Source organism: Tetrao urogallus (assembly GCF_951394365.1).
Source record: "Tetrao urogallus genome assembly, chromosome: 7".
In the NCBI taxonomy this organism is placed as follows: Eukaryota; Metazoa; Chordata; class Aves; order Galliformes; family Phasianidae; genus Tetrao; species Tetrao urogallus.
The window spans coordinates 29,213,794-29,227,705 of record NC_136820.1 but is presented as its reverse complement, the minus strand read 5'-3'; the positions used below and the strand labels follow the sequence as shown (position 1 = coordinate 29,227,705).

The window sequence follows — 13,912 nt, the reverse complement described above, 5'->3', positions numbered from 1 at the left end:
ATCCGTGCTTTTTCCATACTTTTCCATTTCCAGAGGAGGCTTGGACAAGGAGAAGGGATTAATTGGTGGTGGTGGGGTGGAACTTCTATTAAGTTGTTTTTTCTCCTTATGTAGCTCCTATTTCCTGTCTTGCGTGATGATGTGTCTGATGAGTGGGTGCAGGCACAGCTGGGAGAGTACATGGGTAGTAGTGACATCAGCTGCAGGGGCTGCTCCTGCTTTCCTTTCCTTCAGGATCCCCAAAGATGGTCAGTGTGTATATGTGTGCAGAGAAGCCCTACGGCAAGCTGGAGGAAGGGAACATTTAGGTCAATAAAAGCATAGGCAAGATATTTGGAGACCGCAAATGGCTTGTTACACTTGGAATAACTAGGCAACTGAAATTCAGAGAGCAGGAGTTTGAGTGGCTGCACGTATGAGTTAGTGTTGGAGCCAGGACACAAATGACTGTGGACAGGCTGAGGCAGGTGATAAAATTTCAGTTCTTACAGAGCAGGCTTCCAGGCATGCACTGACGACTTTGGTCTTGCTTAGTCATTCTCCACCTCAGAGTCTTTAGTGATGAATCAAAACTGTTGTTTCAAACAAGATAGTGAACGCCAAATTAAAAAATGACTCTTGTCTCTGGTAAGTTTAAATAAAAGAAGAAAGAACAGACTGCCAGAAAAAAACAACACAGGTCATCTTGCTAAATAAGCTGTAATTTCTATAGCTTTAATAATTATATGAGAGCTGATGAGACTCCTGTCTGGATGTTATTTTCAGAAGAAAGGAAATCACTCCGTTCAGTGTTTATGGCGTAGAGCTCCGCCTGATTTCATAGAATCACAAAATCACAAGGTTGGAAACGACCTATAAGATCATCCAGTCCAACCATCTCCTCATCACCACTGCCACCACAAGCACTAAACCATATCACGCAGCACGTTGTCCAGACGCCTCTTGAACACTGCCAGGGATGGCAACTCCACCACCTCCCTGGGCAGCCATTCCAGTGCCTGACCACTCTCTGAGAGAAAAAGTTCTTCCTTATGTCCAACCTAAACCTCCTCTGATACAACTTGCGGCCACTACCCCATGTCCTGCTCGTTGCTTGGGAGAAGAGGCCAAATCCCTCTTCGCCACAGCCTCCCTTCAGGAGGTTGTACAGTGCAGTGAGGTCTCCCCTGAGCCTCCTCTACTCTAGACTGAACAATCCCAGCTCCCTCAGCCACTCCTCATAAGGCTTGTGCTCCAGACCCCTCACCAGTTTTGTTGCCCTTCTCTGGACACGCTCCAGGGCCTCAACATCTTTCCTGTAGTGAGGGGCCCAAAACTGAACACAAATGAAATTTCCATTTCATTTTATTCTGTGTTTATTAACCATTGCAGACAGACCTGGAAATGGTCACTGAAGACCTTGCACAGAAAGTAAACAGGCCTTACCTTCGGACTCCTCGCCATAAAATCATCCGTGCAGCTTGTCTTGTGCAGCAAAAGCGGCAGGAATTCTTAGCCTCTGTGGCCCGTGGTGTTGCCCCTGCAGACTCACCAGAAGCTCCCAGGCGCAGGTAAGCCGAACAAAATACTGTGCAACTCAAAAAAGTTCATTTGGTAATGATCAAAGTGAGGTGAAGTGGAGCCGATAAAATTGGTGGCCGTAGATCACCAGATAGTTACATTTTCTTTGTCATTTGATCACTGTGGAATTGCAGCTTTTCACAAACTCAAAAGCACATATGCTGTTAATCAGACTCTGCGGATGAAACTGCAAATGAGAAACCTCTGCTGGCTTTTAAAATTGCTTCAAAAGCTAAGTGCAGTAAATATCCTTGAGTACTGTGATTGCGATAATTGGTGGGGTTTTCTTTCACTTCTTTAGTATTTATATTGCAATTTCATGGTTTTCTAAATGAGTTGCAAGATGAGCATTAAAGGAGAAGATTTAAGAGCAGTAGAGTTGCACTGTTTATATGTTGATAGGTTTTGAAGCTATTTATGTTGTTCATACTTTGTTCCGACTCTAAACTTCATTTCTCTTAACCTTATAGCTTTGCTGGTGGAACATGGGATTGGGAGTATTTGGGATTTGCATCCCCTGAGGTAAACTATTTCTTCTTACATATTTAAATTAGTTCTGCATATTCTAGAAACACAGGTATGATTGTGGTCTGCATGAAGAGCTTCCTTATACAAAGCATCTCAAGCTGGTTTAAGCTTACCATTTTATTTATTTCACAATAGAAGGAAATATATATATGAATACCTGACTGTGCAGTGACACTAACATGACTATAGTTACTTAACATTACATAGTTTTCCAAGTACGTAACCAGGTTTAGAATAAACTGGTTTTATGTGCTGGGGAGCCTTAAAAGACTAAATAAATAATACGTACGTAGGTTACTTTTCAATGCAACATTATTTCAGCAGAATTTGGCAAAGCCTAAGAAATTCCTGTCTTTCTTTAACAGCTCAACAAAAACTTACAGGCATATACCCAAATATTGTTAAACATTTGAAGTGTTTCTTTTCATTTTTATATATTAAAGCAGGATGGAAATTGCTTACTTAAACGAGATTTAACCAAGAATGAAAACAACAATTTTTAAATGAATATTTCTCTACCCACATATGGGAAAAGAGTATATAATTTTCAAGACTACAGTAAAACAAGAAGCTTCCTATAAAGCTTGCCTTTATTATCTTAACTTTATTTTGTATTTTGAGAACATTAGATTAAAGCATTAAGTTAGGAAGGAAGCTTCATCTCAGCATTTCCTTGCTGCTGTTTTCTTTCTAGCTAGTCATTTTAAAGCATCCTGGAAAACTCCATGTACTTTTTTCTATATATTTCCTTTGCTATTGTTGTTGGTGAGCATCATGCTGGTGAGAAAATAGCTTGCTTCTCTACAAAACATCAACTTGCTTCTCTTGTCTAGTTCCTTTAGTCCTTTCCTTTGAAATAATTCCATGTTCTAAAATACCAAACTCATTGTGATGGTATTTTATTGTTAGTGGAACTGGTTATGAGAAGAAGCTGATAAGCAGTATGTTGATGAGCTGTTTAGCAGCAGGTGCCATTGCAGTCATGCTTAGATGATAGCTTGTAAGTTTTTATGATTTGCCTAAATGTGGCACTGCATAATGCAAGTTGGCTTCTTTGCTTTGTAGAGAGGAAGGATACTTGCAACCACCTATGCTAAATGAATTTTGTAGAATTAATATTGGTCATTGTTTGTTTTAGTGATTTTTTTCAATACACGGTTTTTGATGTAGAGCTGTACTTTCACAAGAAGATCTGTGCATAATGTTATCACAGAAAATAAAATCTTAGTGGGTTTAGCAAAGAATGCTGATTGTTGAATGTCCTTGTGTGAAACAATGATGTTCCTATCCAACAAAATAAAAGTTCCTTAGTACACATGTTAAAAATTGTTGCAAGTAAACAGAAGTAAAATTTTAGCTGTAGTAATTAAGTTGCATATTTCATACATTGAAAAAAGAAAACAAGCAAAATTATAGTTAAGAGGCTATTGGTAAAATCTTTTGAAAGCAGATGAAAGATAAGATCTAATATGACTAATAAACTTTAGTGTTCTGTGATCACTTCACGTTATTCCTTATCTGATTCATAGTGATACAGTTATGTATGTTTATATATAATTCATTTATATTGCTTGACATCAAAATTTCATTTCCTGTTCTCTGGGGGTCTGCCTTCCATTACAGGAAATGCAGGACTCCTTAGGAACTGGAAGGACAACTGATCACTTTGTGCTTGCCCTGTTTTTTATTCTGTCCCATAATAAGTACCTACTATTAACCACTGCTCAAAACAGATTATTGGGCTAAATGGACCTTTCATGTGGTCAGTTACAGTTATTTGTATGTTCTTACAATTTTCATGGAACAATTTCTTAAATAGATAAAAATCTTCCGATGCTGATCATTTCATGACAGTTCTTTTTAGCTTGTGTATGTCATCATAAATAAGAGCTTGGTCTAGATCACTTAATGGAAAGACAACATAACATTACAACACCATCAAAATTAATAAGGTCGTTGTGTAAGAGAACTGACACTTGTTGATTTAGATACCTTAGATATTGAGATGTTCTAGGATGCAGACTAAATGAAAGAAAGCAACATTAATGGTAATGCTGTCTTTAAGAAATCATCTGGTCAAAGGAAACCTCTGGATTGCAGATTTGCCAAGGTGGATCTTAGGGAAGAAAGGAGTATTCCTTTCTGATGAAAACTACTACCAGTGTGCCTGATTTTATTCCCTTGTGTAAATAAATGACTGTGATTAATGAAACACTGTAACTACACAGTCAGGTACTAGCCAAAAAAAGTCTGAAAATTTGCATTCAAGCAGAAAATGGTCTCTCAATATTAGCAGGGGAATTTACATAGAAATTATGATAAAGATAAGTAACTCTTGGGATCTTAGTGTAATATAGTCAGAAATGAATTTATCCCATAGATATTACGCAAACTGTCATTGGTAAACACATACAGCATGAGAAATTATAGTCTGCAGGAGTTCAGATCTGTGGGGTGTGGCTTATTATCAGCTCAGATTAGGCAACAGTAGGAAATTTCTAATTCGTGGGATAAAAACCTATCAATAAAACCATGACAGTTGCTCAATACGAGAGTATCAACTGTGGCTGTTCCTGAGCCCAGAGCCTGGGAAAAAAATAACAAGTACCAGTATGTATCAGCTGGCTCTCTATATTTTTCCAAAGATTAGAATCTTTGGATTGGCCATTGCTGGCAACAGGATCCAGACATGACCTATTTGTCTAACTCGCATTAATTGCCTTAATGTTCTAAAATCTTTAGGTATATGTCTACAAAAAATGTGTGTGTACGTGTGTAAAGTTTGGCATCAAAGTTTTTAAACACAAAAAGTGTACCTGGAATTCTTTAAAAAGGAAGATTGCAAGTATTAAAATGTTGGTAATGCCTCGAGTATTTTTATTTGCTAATCCGTTATTTTATAGATTTAGGATTACCTGGAGATTGCTTTTTGGATTTGTTTCTTTTTGTTGAAGTATGATGCATGATACAACCTGCAATTTACTTTTCTAAAAACAGGTGATTTTATAATAAAACTATAAAATCACACATTTTTTTTTATAAAAAATAAAAAAAATGTGTTGCTTGTTGCGTCAGAAAATATTACTGCATGCTGCCCTGTGTTTTGTAACCTTTGGTTTATGCAGGAATATGCTGAATTTCAGTATCGGAGGAGGCACAGGCAGCGTCGACGTGGAGACATGCACAGCCTGCTGAGTAATACTCCAGATCCTGATGACCCCAGTGAGAGTACATTAGGTACGCTCCTGCCTGGGGCTGTTTATTCTCTCTTGCTGCTTCAGAAGTTGCTAGTAGCAACCACAGTGTTCGTTCTTCTTTGGATGCACTTCAAACGAGTTTCAAATATATTATTATATTTTACAGAATGCAGCGTTAAACCTTATTCTTGCACTTTTGTATGTGATTTTAGAAGAGCTGCTGACTTTAATTGTGGCTGTTACACTTTTTAAAGAGTTATGCATTGATATTCCCAGTAACAAGTCCATAGTTGTTTAGAGCAGGTTTGCTTTCCTGAAGAAATTTTTAAAAATGCATATTTCATATGCTAGTCTTATCTACATACCAGCTTTTTTAATGCAAATTAAAAAAAGCAGTTGTGCCTAGAGTCTAGACAAGATTCCCTCTGCTACGGGACTGCTGGATGATAGCCATAAGACTGTATTACAGAACCCTGCTCAGAAACTCCTGCATTGGCCGAGTACTGGAGACAAGTTGGCATGAGCTATGACTGCCAGCACGCTGCTCTCCCAGGCTGAGCTATGCTAGCAGTGAAGTAAGGTCACTGTCACTTGGCTCTCTGTGCTGTCTGTGTCCTGCCAGGAGCCTTTGCAAAGGTACAAAAATAGCTCCAATCCAAATAGTCTTCTGATTCTCATTCTTCAGAGCTTCCAGGTGTGTGCTTCACTTCTAAGCCAGGCTGCAAAATTCTCATCTCTATGTCCTTATGAATTTAAGCCCTATAGCTTGTGTTTTATTAACAAAGAGAAAAAATAACAAATACATTCTTTATTTTAGAAACTAGAAAAAGTATGGTGAACTTTGGTCTTTTGCTATTGCAAGTAAAATGCAAAACCATCTTACTAGTTTGAGAACTAGAATTTGACTGAACACTTGGATATTTAGTGACAGTGTGCACTGTTAACAGAGATAATTAGTTTGTCTGCTGTGTTTCCCTTTGTGTTTTGAAGTGGAAAGTTCCATTTTTCAAATTGAGAGCAGTTATTTTCATTACAGAATAATTTTTTTCAAACAGTATTTTATTCCCATTTTTTGTTGGTTGCTTTAAGAGGACAGAGATGTTAGTTTGTTAGATTGCTGACATATACACTAACAGCTCTGCTCTTAACTGTGCTGCAGCGTTGCAGTATAAATTGATGTAGTGTTAGCATTACAGGTGAGTTGTTGTCTTTGCAAGAACAGAAATGGGACAACACCAGTTTTAAGCCCCCTGCAGATGAACTCCATGCTGTGTCCTTTGCTTAAAATAAATTGTAAGCTCTAAATCACGCTAAATTTCCATAGTGTCTTTCAGGCCAGTGTCTAACTAATAGCATAAAGGCTCTGAAAATAGGGTATTAGTGAAGACATGCAGAGTGTCAAACAAAGAGGCAAAAGGATAAAACCAAACCCATATACTTGAGATTGAGTGCATGCTGGCAAAAATTTCCAAAAGGAATTGTAGAGACAGATCATGATGGATGGCAGATTGAGAAAGAATACAGAATACAGGTTGGACAGAGAGGCAATGTGCAGTATTTTTCAGGACTTTCCATAATTCATGTACATGCTTTGGAAGCATTTTGCTCCCCCTGCCAGTGAGCTTATGATGCTGACAACATAGCACATTCTTTCAGAGGGTGAAAGAATGCTATTGAGAGTAGAAAGGCACAAATGAAACAGACAGCATTGTTTTGTCTCCATAGAAGAGTTGGTGTAAAATGAGTGGTTTTGGATAATTCAGTTAAGAGTGAATAAAAGACTGGACTTACACAGCTAGAACCCAAAAGGAAGGCAAGAGATTGTGTCAGTAAATAGTATTTATTTATATTCTTATTTATATAAGAAGGCATTCTTGCTTGTTCTTCAAATGTATTTGTCTGAATTGCCCGTACAGACACTCAGGAAGGTGGCAGTAGCAGAAGACATGGCACTTCCATGGTGAGTTCAGCTTCTATGGGTATTCTGCACAGCTCTTCACTTCATGACTATACCCCTGTCAGTCGCTCTGAAAACCAGGATTCTCTGCAGGTATCTCCCCTAATCTCTTCTCCATTCCCTCTGTTTTGCTTGCCACCTTCTGCTCTGCTTTTCTGTGTTGTTTTGTCTCTGCAAATTTTCTTAATTCTTCGATGAGAAAGGGAGAATCTAGGACAACTTGTACATTCTCACCGGTAAGAATTGTTGAATGATTGTTATTGTAACAATAATTAGCTTTTAATTTGTTGGCAACTGTGTCAGTAAAAATGATTCTGATAAATCACGTGTCAGTTAGTCATAGATTTGAGACCAAATTGCTTTCAGTCCAAAATGTGTTGTAAGATGAAAGTTCTATTCTAAAAGCAACCTTATATATTTCCACAGGCCCTGAGTTCTTTGGATGAAGACGACCCAAACATCCTGCTAGCTATTCAGTTGTCATTACAAGAATCTGGCTTAGCCATAGACGAAGAAACTAGAGACTTTCTGAATAACGAGGCATCTTTAGGAGCAATAGGTACGTCTCTACCTACAAGATTGGACTCTGCTCCCATAAGTATAGATAACCCAAGAGCCGCCTTGAGCAGCTCTGAGCTGTTAGAACTCGGTGACAGCCTGATGAGACTAGGGGCAGGCAGCGATCCGTTTTCGGTGGATCGACTTCATTCACACGCCTGCAGCGATACAAGAGGTGGATTATACTCAACATCTAGTGATGCTGATTCCAGTAGTCAAGATCCCAATACCAATGAAAATCTTCTTGGAAATATTATGGCCTGGTTTCATGACATGAATCCACAGAGTATTGCTCTGATCCCTTCAACAAGTACAGAAACAGATGAGGATTCGCAGCAACCCAGTACTGAAGATGGGTCAGCAGGGCGGGCAAATGTTAGAGACACAGGGTTGGAGCTTCAGGAAGAGCATGCGCTGTTTGAGGATGCACTCAAAAACGAAGGCAGAGGAACGCAAACAGAGGAAGGCACTTCTGAAGAAAACATTATTCCAGGTGAAACAGTTTCGCAAGGTGGTGATAATACCAGGGAAGTAACAAGCACCCTGGATGCTTCAGGAGATGCTTCAAATCAGACTCCTCAAACCTCAAGTGAATGGATTGAACGTGTGCATCTGGTATGAACAAAAACTAAATCCGAAGTAAGCAAATGGCAGTGACAGATGGTACAGTATGTGGAGTAAGCATTATGGAGGCTTTGATCCACATAACTACAGCTCAGTTGTAACCACTGACGTAACAACGGATATTTAGAGGCTCTCTTGAATTGTAGTTCTTTGTAATAATGTGAAACTTTCAAGGAATATCCTTTCCATTTAATTTGGTAGTACTTGCCTCTTTGCTCTCAAGAAAATTGAATAAGTAGGTTGTATTCCACATTCCTAATACAAGGCAGCATCTGTTTAGCCTTAGGTTGATGATCCTTAACTTTAAAGTTTGGATTAAAGGCTTACACTGATTATTTTGGTTGTTTTTTCTAAGAAATAGTTTATTCCTTTTTTTTTTTTTTTTGGAACTCATTCTTTCACCAAAACAACACTTAGCAGTTTATTTGGGGTTTTTGTTTTGTTTTCCATAACCTTTCCTTACTCATTTGTCATTTTTGTTAGCAGTGTGATCTGAGGTATTTAATGCTTCTGTTTAGTACTGCTCCAGGAACAAGTTTTAGGGGATATTCCTTCACATTAAAATCAAAGATTTTTTCATGTCTATTTACAGTCCAAACGTGCCAAACTGTGAATAGTTAGCTGGCAGTAGCCTGATCAAACAGGGCGGTGTTACTCTATCAAACTAATCCCACAATTCTTAGCAGTGAAAGAAACCACTGGTAGCATTGCTTCTCTAAATTTAACTGGCATGTGTTGCCATGGTGACTGCATTTAATCAAATGTAGCCTGTATCTTAAGTTAATAAAACCTAATGCTGCTGTTAAACAGTTATTTTAAATATTAAAATACAGTCAATTAGCAACAGCTATGCTGTATTTTAAGAGACACTTTAATGGAAGTGCAATCATAGTTCTTTGTTTTCATAATTCTACAAAGCATTCTATGCACTGATAGTGCAATTACTTTTAACGATAACATTTTATAAAAATATAGGAATACAGGATTTTCATACATTAGCCAGTCCCACAGTTAAAGTTCAGATAACAGATTCTGCTCAACATGTTACGGTGCCTTTGCCAAACCCAACTGGATAGTTGCCACAGTTAAACAAGTAATTCAATTTCAGTGTCTGTTCTGGAGTAACTATGCTATTAATTGCAAAGACCTCCATACAACCACCCATGGCCTTGCCTTTACAGTAAATAACTAAGTGTTGAATCAGTGTTTTCGCATAAACAAAACACTGCTAGGTATTTGTTCAATTGCACAATATTCATTTGCTGTGTGATTACTGTTTAGTGTTAAAAAAAAACACACACACAAAAAAAACCCTTCCTAGTCGTTGTACCGTGAAAATAAAAAAAATACTGGTTTTAGATTTGCTTAAAAGCATCAATCTACAGTTAGTGAGATACAATGGTACAGTATGTAATTACAACTAGAGTAAGTTGTTGAAATGGCTGTTTTAATTACATATAATCAAACCTTTTCATAACACAAGCAAATTACATACACTCCATTTTAAGTTTTGCTTAACTGTTACCAGAAATTTCTTGATATGATATAAAAGTTTATTACTACTGAGTGTGTATAGGCAAGTGTCATGATAGCAAAGTTTATGTATTGATTACTGTGAGTTCAAGTGAGTGTTTTGAATTCATGCAAATCCTGCTTTTGAACCTTGCAGTCACAAGGTTCGTATTAGTAAAAACTGAAGTAAGAATATTTTACCTTTACCCTTACCCCTTAAGAACCTAGATCATTTTGCAAGCATCTTTAGAGAGAATGGAATAGAGTAGTCTCAACTCGTTTACCAGCTTTCCCTCTAGCTGCCCCTTTCCTGACATAATCATGAACTTTTGGACATCTTTGCAAAATACCTATTTAAAATTGTTGTACGGTATAAAATCCTTCAACTAAAGCAGTTCTTTGTGAACTGTCAACATGAATTGGCCTGAAAGTTGTTTAGCTCACATAGCTTCCTTGAATTTCTGGATAGGAAGATTCTCACAAAGATCGTGTGTATTGCGTTGAGATGTCTTGCAAAGCTACAGTAAGATACGTTAAGAGTGCTCTCTGTGAAGATAGTGAAGTTTGTGGGTTCTGGTTTTTTGTAATTTGGTTTGGTTGTGCAGTATATTCATTGTTTCTGTGTTACTCTTACGAGCATGAAATTAGCCTATTAAATTTGTATTTTCTTGGTACTTATTTTAACACCATAGTCATTGACTTTACAATTCAAAAATAAAGTTTGGCAAGACTATTTTGTAAACCTGTTAATTTTATAATGTAAAAAATTACTCTAACCTTGAATTGTTATTTGCACTTTCATAGTCTATACTTGATACATTCCCACTTTATATACAAGTAGGATACTACAACCATGTAGATGTTTGGCCAAATGAATGCTGTTAATAATATGTAAAATTCTTTGATTAAACATTTATTACTTAAACTAATTCCGTTCTGTCTTATCTCATCTTAGACTTACTGTAGCAGATTCTGAAGACTGATGATAGAAGTTTTTAGGATACGTTTGGTCCCAAGCCTGAATAGCAGGGGACCATAACAGTAAGGTGAATGTTTTGATTTGAAAGTATAAGGTACCAATTACATTCATTAAGCTTTGAAAACCTAAAGTAGACAATTTCACTTTACTTGCCACAGCCATTTTGTGCACCTATGTTTTTGTAAGCTGTAATGCCCTGTCAGTAAAAATAGTGGTGGTGAACAATGTGGAGGGGTGGTACTGATCCTTGAGGAACATACCATGAATTAGTGGAACTGACAGCTTATGATGCTGAAGCCTGAATGCTGCACAGAACACAAAATGTTAAAACTGGTCTGTTTGATCAAGGAAAACTTGGTGGTCTGAATAGTGCTCCTGAATTGTGTCATATCCATTTCTGTTGTTAGCAGGAAATTCCAAACTGTCCAAACAAACACTAAACCATTCTGTTCATTGTTACAATGATTTGCTTCTTGAAACAATCATGCCACAATACAGGAGAGCTTCTAAAATCCAGTGCACGAAGTTGGATTAGTCATTGCAAGGCACTTCCCATCACCTGCTGCTGTGGTGTTGCTCAATATGCTGCAATTAGCAAAAGAAAATGAGTTTTACTAAGACAGTGAGTGTTTTTTTTTCCTAATAGCAGCTATAACATACTAGTATTCAAACTTAAGACATAGTTTCAGAGGTGTTAAAAATCACAACATGCTTCAAAACCAGGCACCCCTACAGCCCAGCTTCAGAGCTCTCTTCATCAAGGCTGACTTCACAATTGCATTTTCCTCCTCTTCTCTCCCAGCACACGTCATCCCACTGTAGTACTTGCAGGGGCTGATAAGGATGGAATCCAAACACAGATACAATGACAGCTCGTTTCTTCACCGAAAATTATCTACGCAATCTACTTGATATTGCAGAATGTAGTGATTATTGTCCTTACTACTCTTCTGCATATCAGACAGATCTGGACACTTGAAAACCATAGGGAAGCCAGTGGTAATGCAAAGTCGAGTGTCATTTCTAACCTTTGTTCCTTTTAACTGAAGAGTAAAGCACAAGATGTGCACAAAAAGGAGGAGGTAGATCCCCTGTTAGCACTGCATGAGATGTTTCTGCCAGTCTTTGTACAAGGGTAAAGGAATGAAAACTTAACTTTCTGCAGTGATTTGCGTGCATTCCAATTCAAAACTATGCAATAATAGAATTTGTATTGTTCTCCAAATATATAACAACATGAAACGCTTCAAGCCATTCATAAAAGATTTACTGAAAATAGAACAGTGAAGTAAAAAAAATATTTCCAGTAAACTGCAAAGCCTTTTTTCTTCCAAGTTTTCATAGATACATAGGGTTGCGGCTCACCAAGGCCATTGTTGACAGGATGGTGTCATTTTAAAATTAAGTAGGTCTTCATCTTTACAAAACTCCTTTCTGCAGTGACGTACAAAATTCAGAAGAATTTTGCACGTTTTCTTTTCTTTTTAAATCATTTGCATGGATGTACAGATACATGGAATGTTTATCTGCAGGGAGATGAGATAAACAGTCACAAAATGATACCGTGAGCCCACCACCTTCCAGGGCAGCAGAGAGGCTGCAACTGCACAGCTCCTCAGAAACAGGTTGCTGTGCATAGTTCCATGCTGTGCATAAAACTAGAGCCTTGGGAGGACTTCAGCACAGCTTTAACCTCTCAAGCACTGCTACATCCCAAATCCTCAGTAAGTTTGGCCAGAACACCCATGTGAATTTATGGGACCCAGCAATAATTCAGCAAGTGGCTCTGCCTAAAACCTAGCAGGCAGCGTTCCTCCAGCACACTTCCTGACAGAGCTAACACAGCAAGCAGCATGCTTTGGTGTGACAGCAGTGTTTGCACGCACTTGACTCTTACAGCCTGGTAATCATCAAGAAGTCAAAAACTCACATGGGACCACGAGTTCTCAATTGGAAAGTTTTTGAGTAAGGGTTTGAAACCCAGATTTTCCATGTCCCCCAAACATTTCTTTGGTCACAGGGCTATCTTGGATTGTAATGCTGAGTTTCCATTCTGTGTCATACAGATGCACGGAGGCTTAAGCTGGAGATAGCACAAAACTATGTGAAGCAGTTTTGGACATTCACATGTGCAGATTGGGTCACAGAGCATTGAAGGACTCAGCATTTGCAGCCTTTGATTGGCCCTGGAATTGGTTTTTCTTAGTGTTTGTGCTCTGAAAGCCTTTCCTGGGGAAACTACTTGGGCAGGCTTCAAGAATACAGCCCTGGGCAGTGTAGCAAATGACAAAAAAGTGCAGATGAGGATGCAAAGAAATGGGGGCAGTGGAGTGGGTGCCTACCCCAGAGAAAAAGTTCATCAAAAAACACATGCAGTGATAACCACAAGTAACCTGTTCAGTGCAACTGATGGAACAGCACAGACAGGTATCTTATTTTTGAAATCTAAGTGTAATAAACAAGTAACTGGCTCTGCTTTACATTTAGTATGAGATCTTATCCCACTGCCCCATCTCCTTTATATTTTTCCACTAACAAATTAAAGAGGAAGTCTTTATAATTAAGATAATTTACATGCACAATAGAAATGTGCCTTCAGGAATCGGTATTGACTTGCAGCTGTTGTACTGGCTTATAATGAAGGCATGGAAGTATTCCTTAACACCAAACATGCATAAAGACAATGAACTTCCCTACCAGTAGCACCTACTTCTCACAGTGCAAAGAATAATAAAAGTCCCAACTGAGGCTGCACCCAAGGATCACATTATTCCATCAGCAGTGTAAAGGCTAAAAACCAAGACCAGAGAATTGCTACTGGAGCCACAATTCAACCTAACCAATTCAAGTTCTGTTCAAAGATCCCAGCTGTTTGGATGAAGCAGAAACAGCGACATGTAAAGATAACCAGTTAAGCGGGAAACCTGTACTACAGGATTCCCATTTCCAAGAAGACTCAGTGGTGAAAAGGTAGCCCGCTGTTCCAAAAATAAGTCC

The 13,912-nt window shown here is 38.2% G+C and overlaps 1 protein-coding gene across 1 annotated transcript in view; it reads left to right on the top strand.

The window, feature by feature from the left end:
* ANKIB1 (ankyrin repeat and IBR domain containing 1) overlaps positions 1 to 8,421 on the top strand; it is a gene marked incomplete at both ends in the record, with an annotated part of 56,460 nt that extends 48,039 nt beyond the window's left edge. Inside the window, 5 exons of the mRNA XM_079538706.1 lie at positions 1,372 to 1,550; positions 2,031 to 2,082; positions 5,214 to 5,325; positions 7,202 to 7,335; positions 7,669 to 8,421. Of these exons, the coding sequence (XP_079394832.1) occupies positions 1,372 to 1,550; positions 2,031 to 2,082; positions 5,214 to 5,325; positions 7,202 to 7,335; positions 7,669 to 8,421 (1,230 nt within the window). The remainder of the gene's footprint in view (positions 1 to 1,371; positions 1,551 to 2,030; positions 2,083 to 5,213; positions 5,326 to 7,201; positions 7,336 to 7,668) is intronic.
* Positions 8,422 to 13,912: the final 5,491 nt, after the last annotated feature.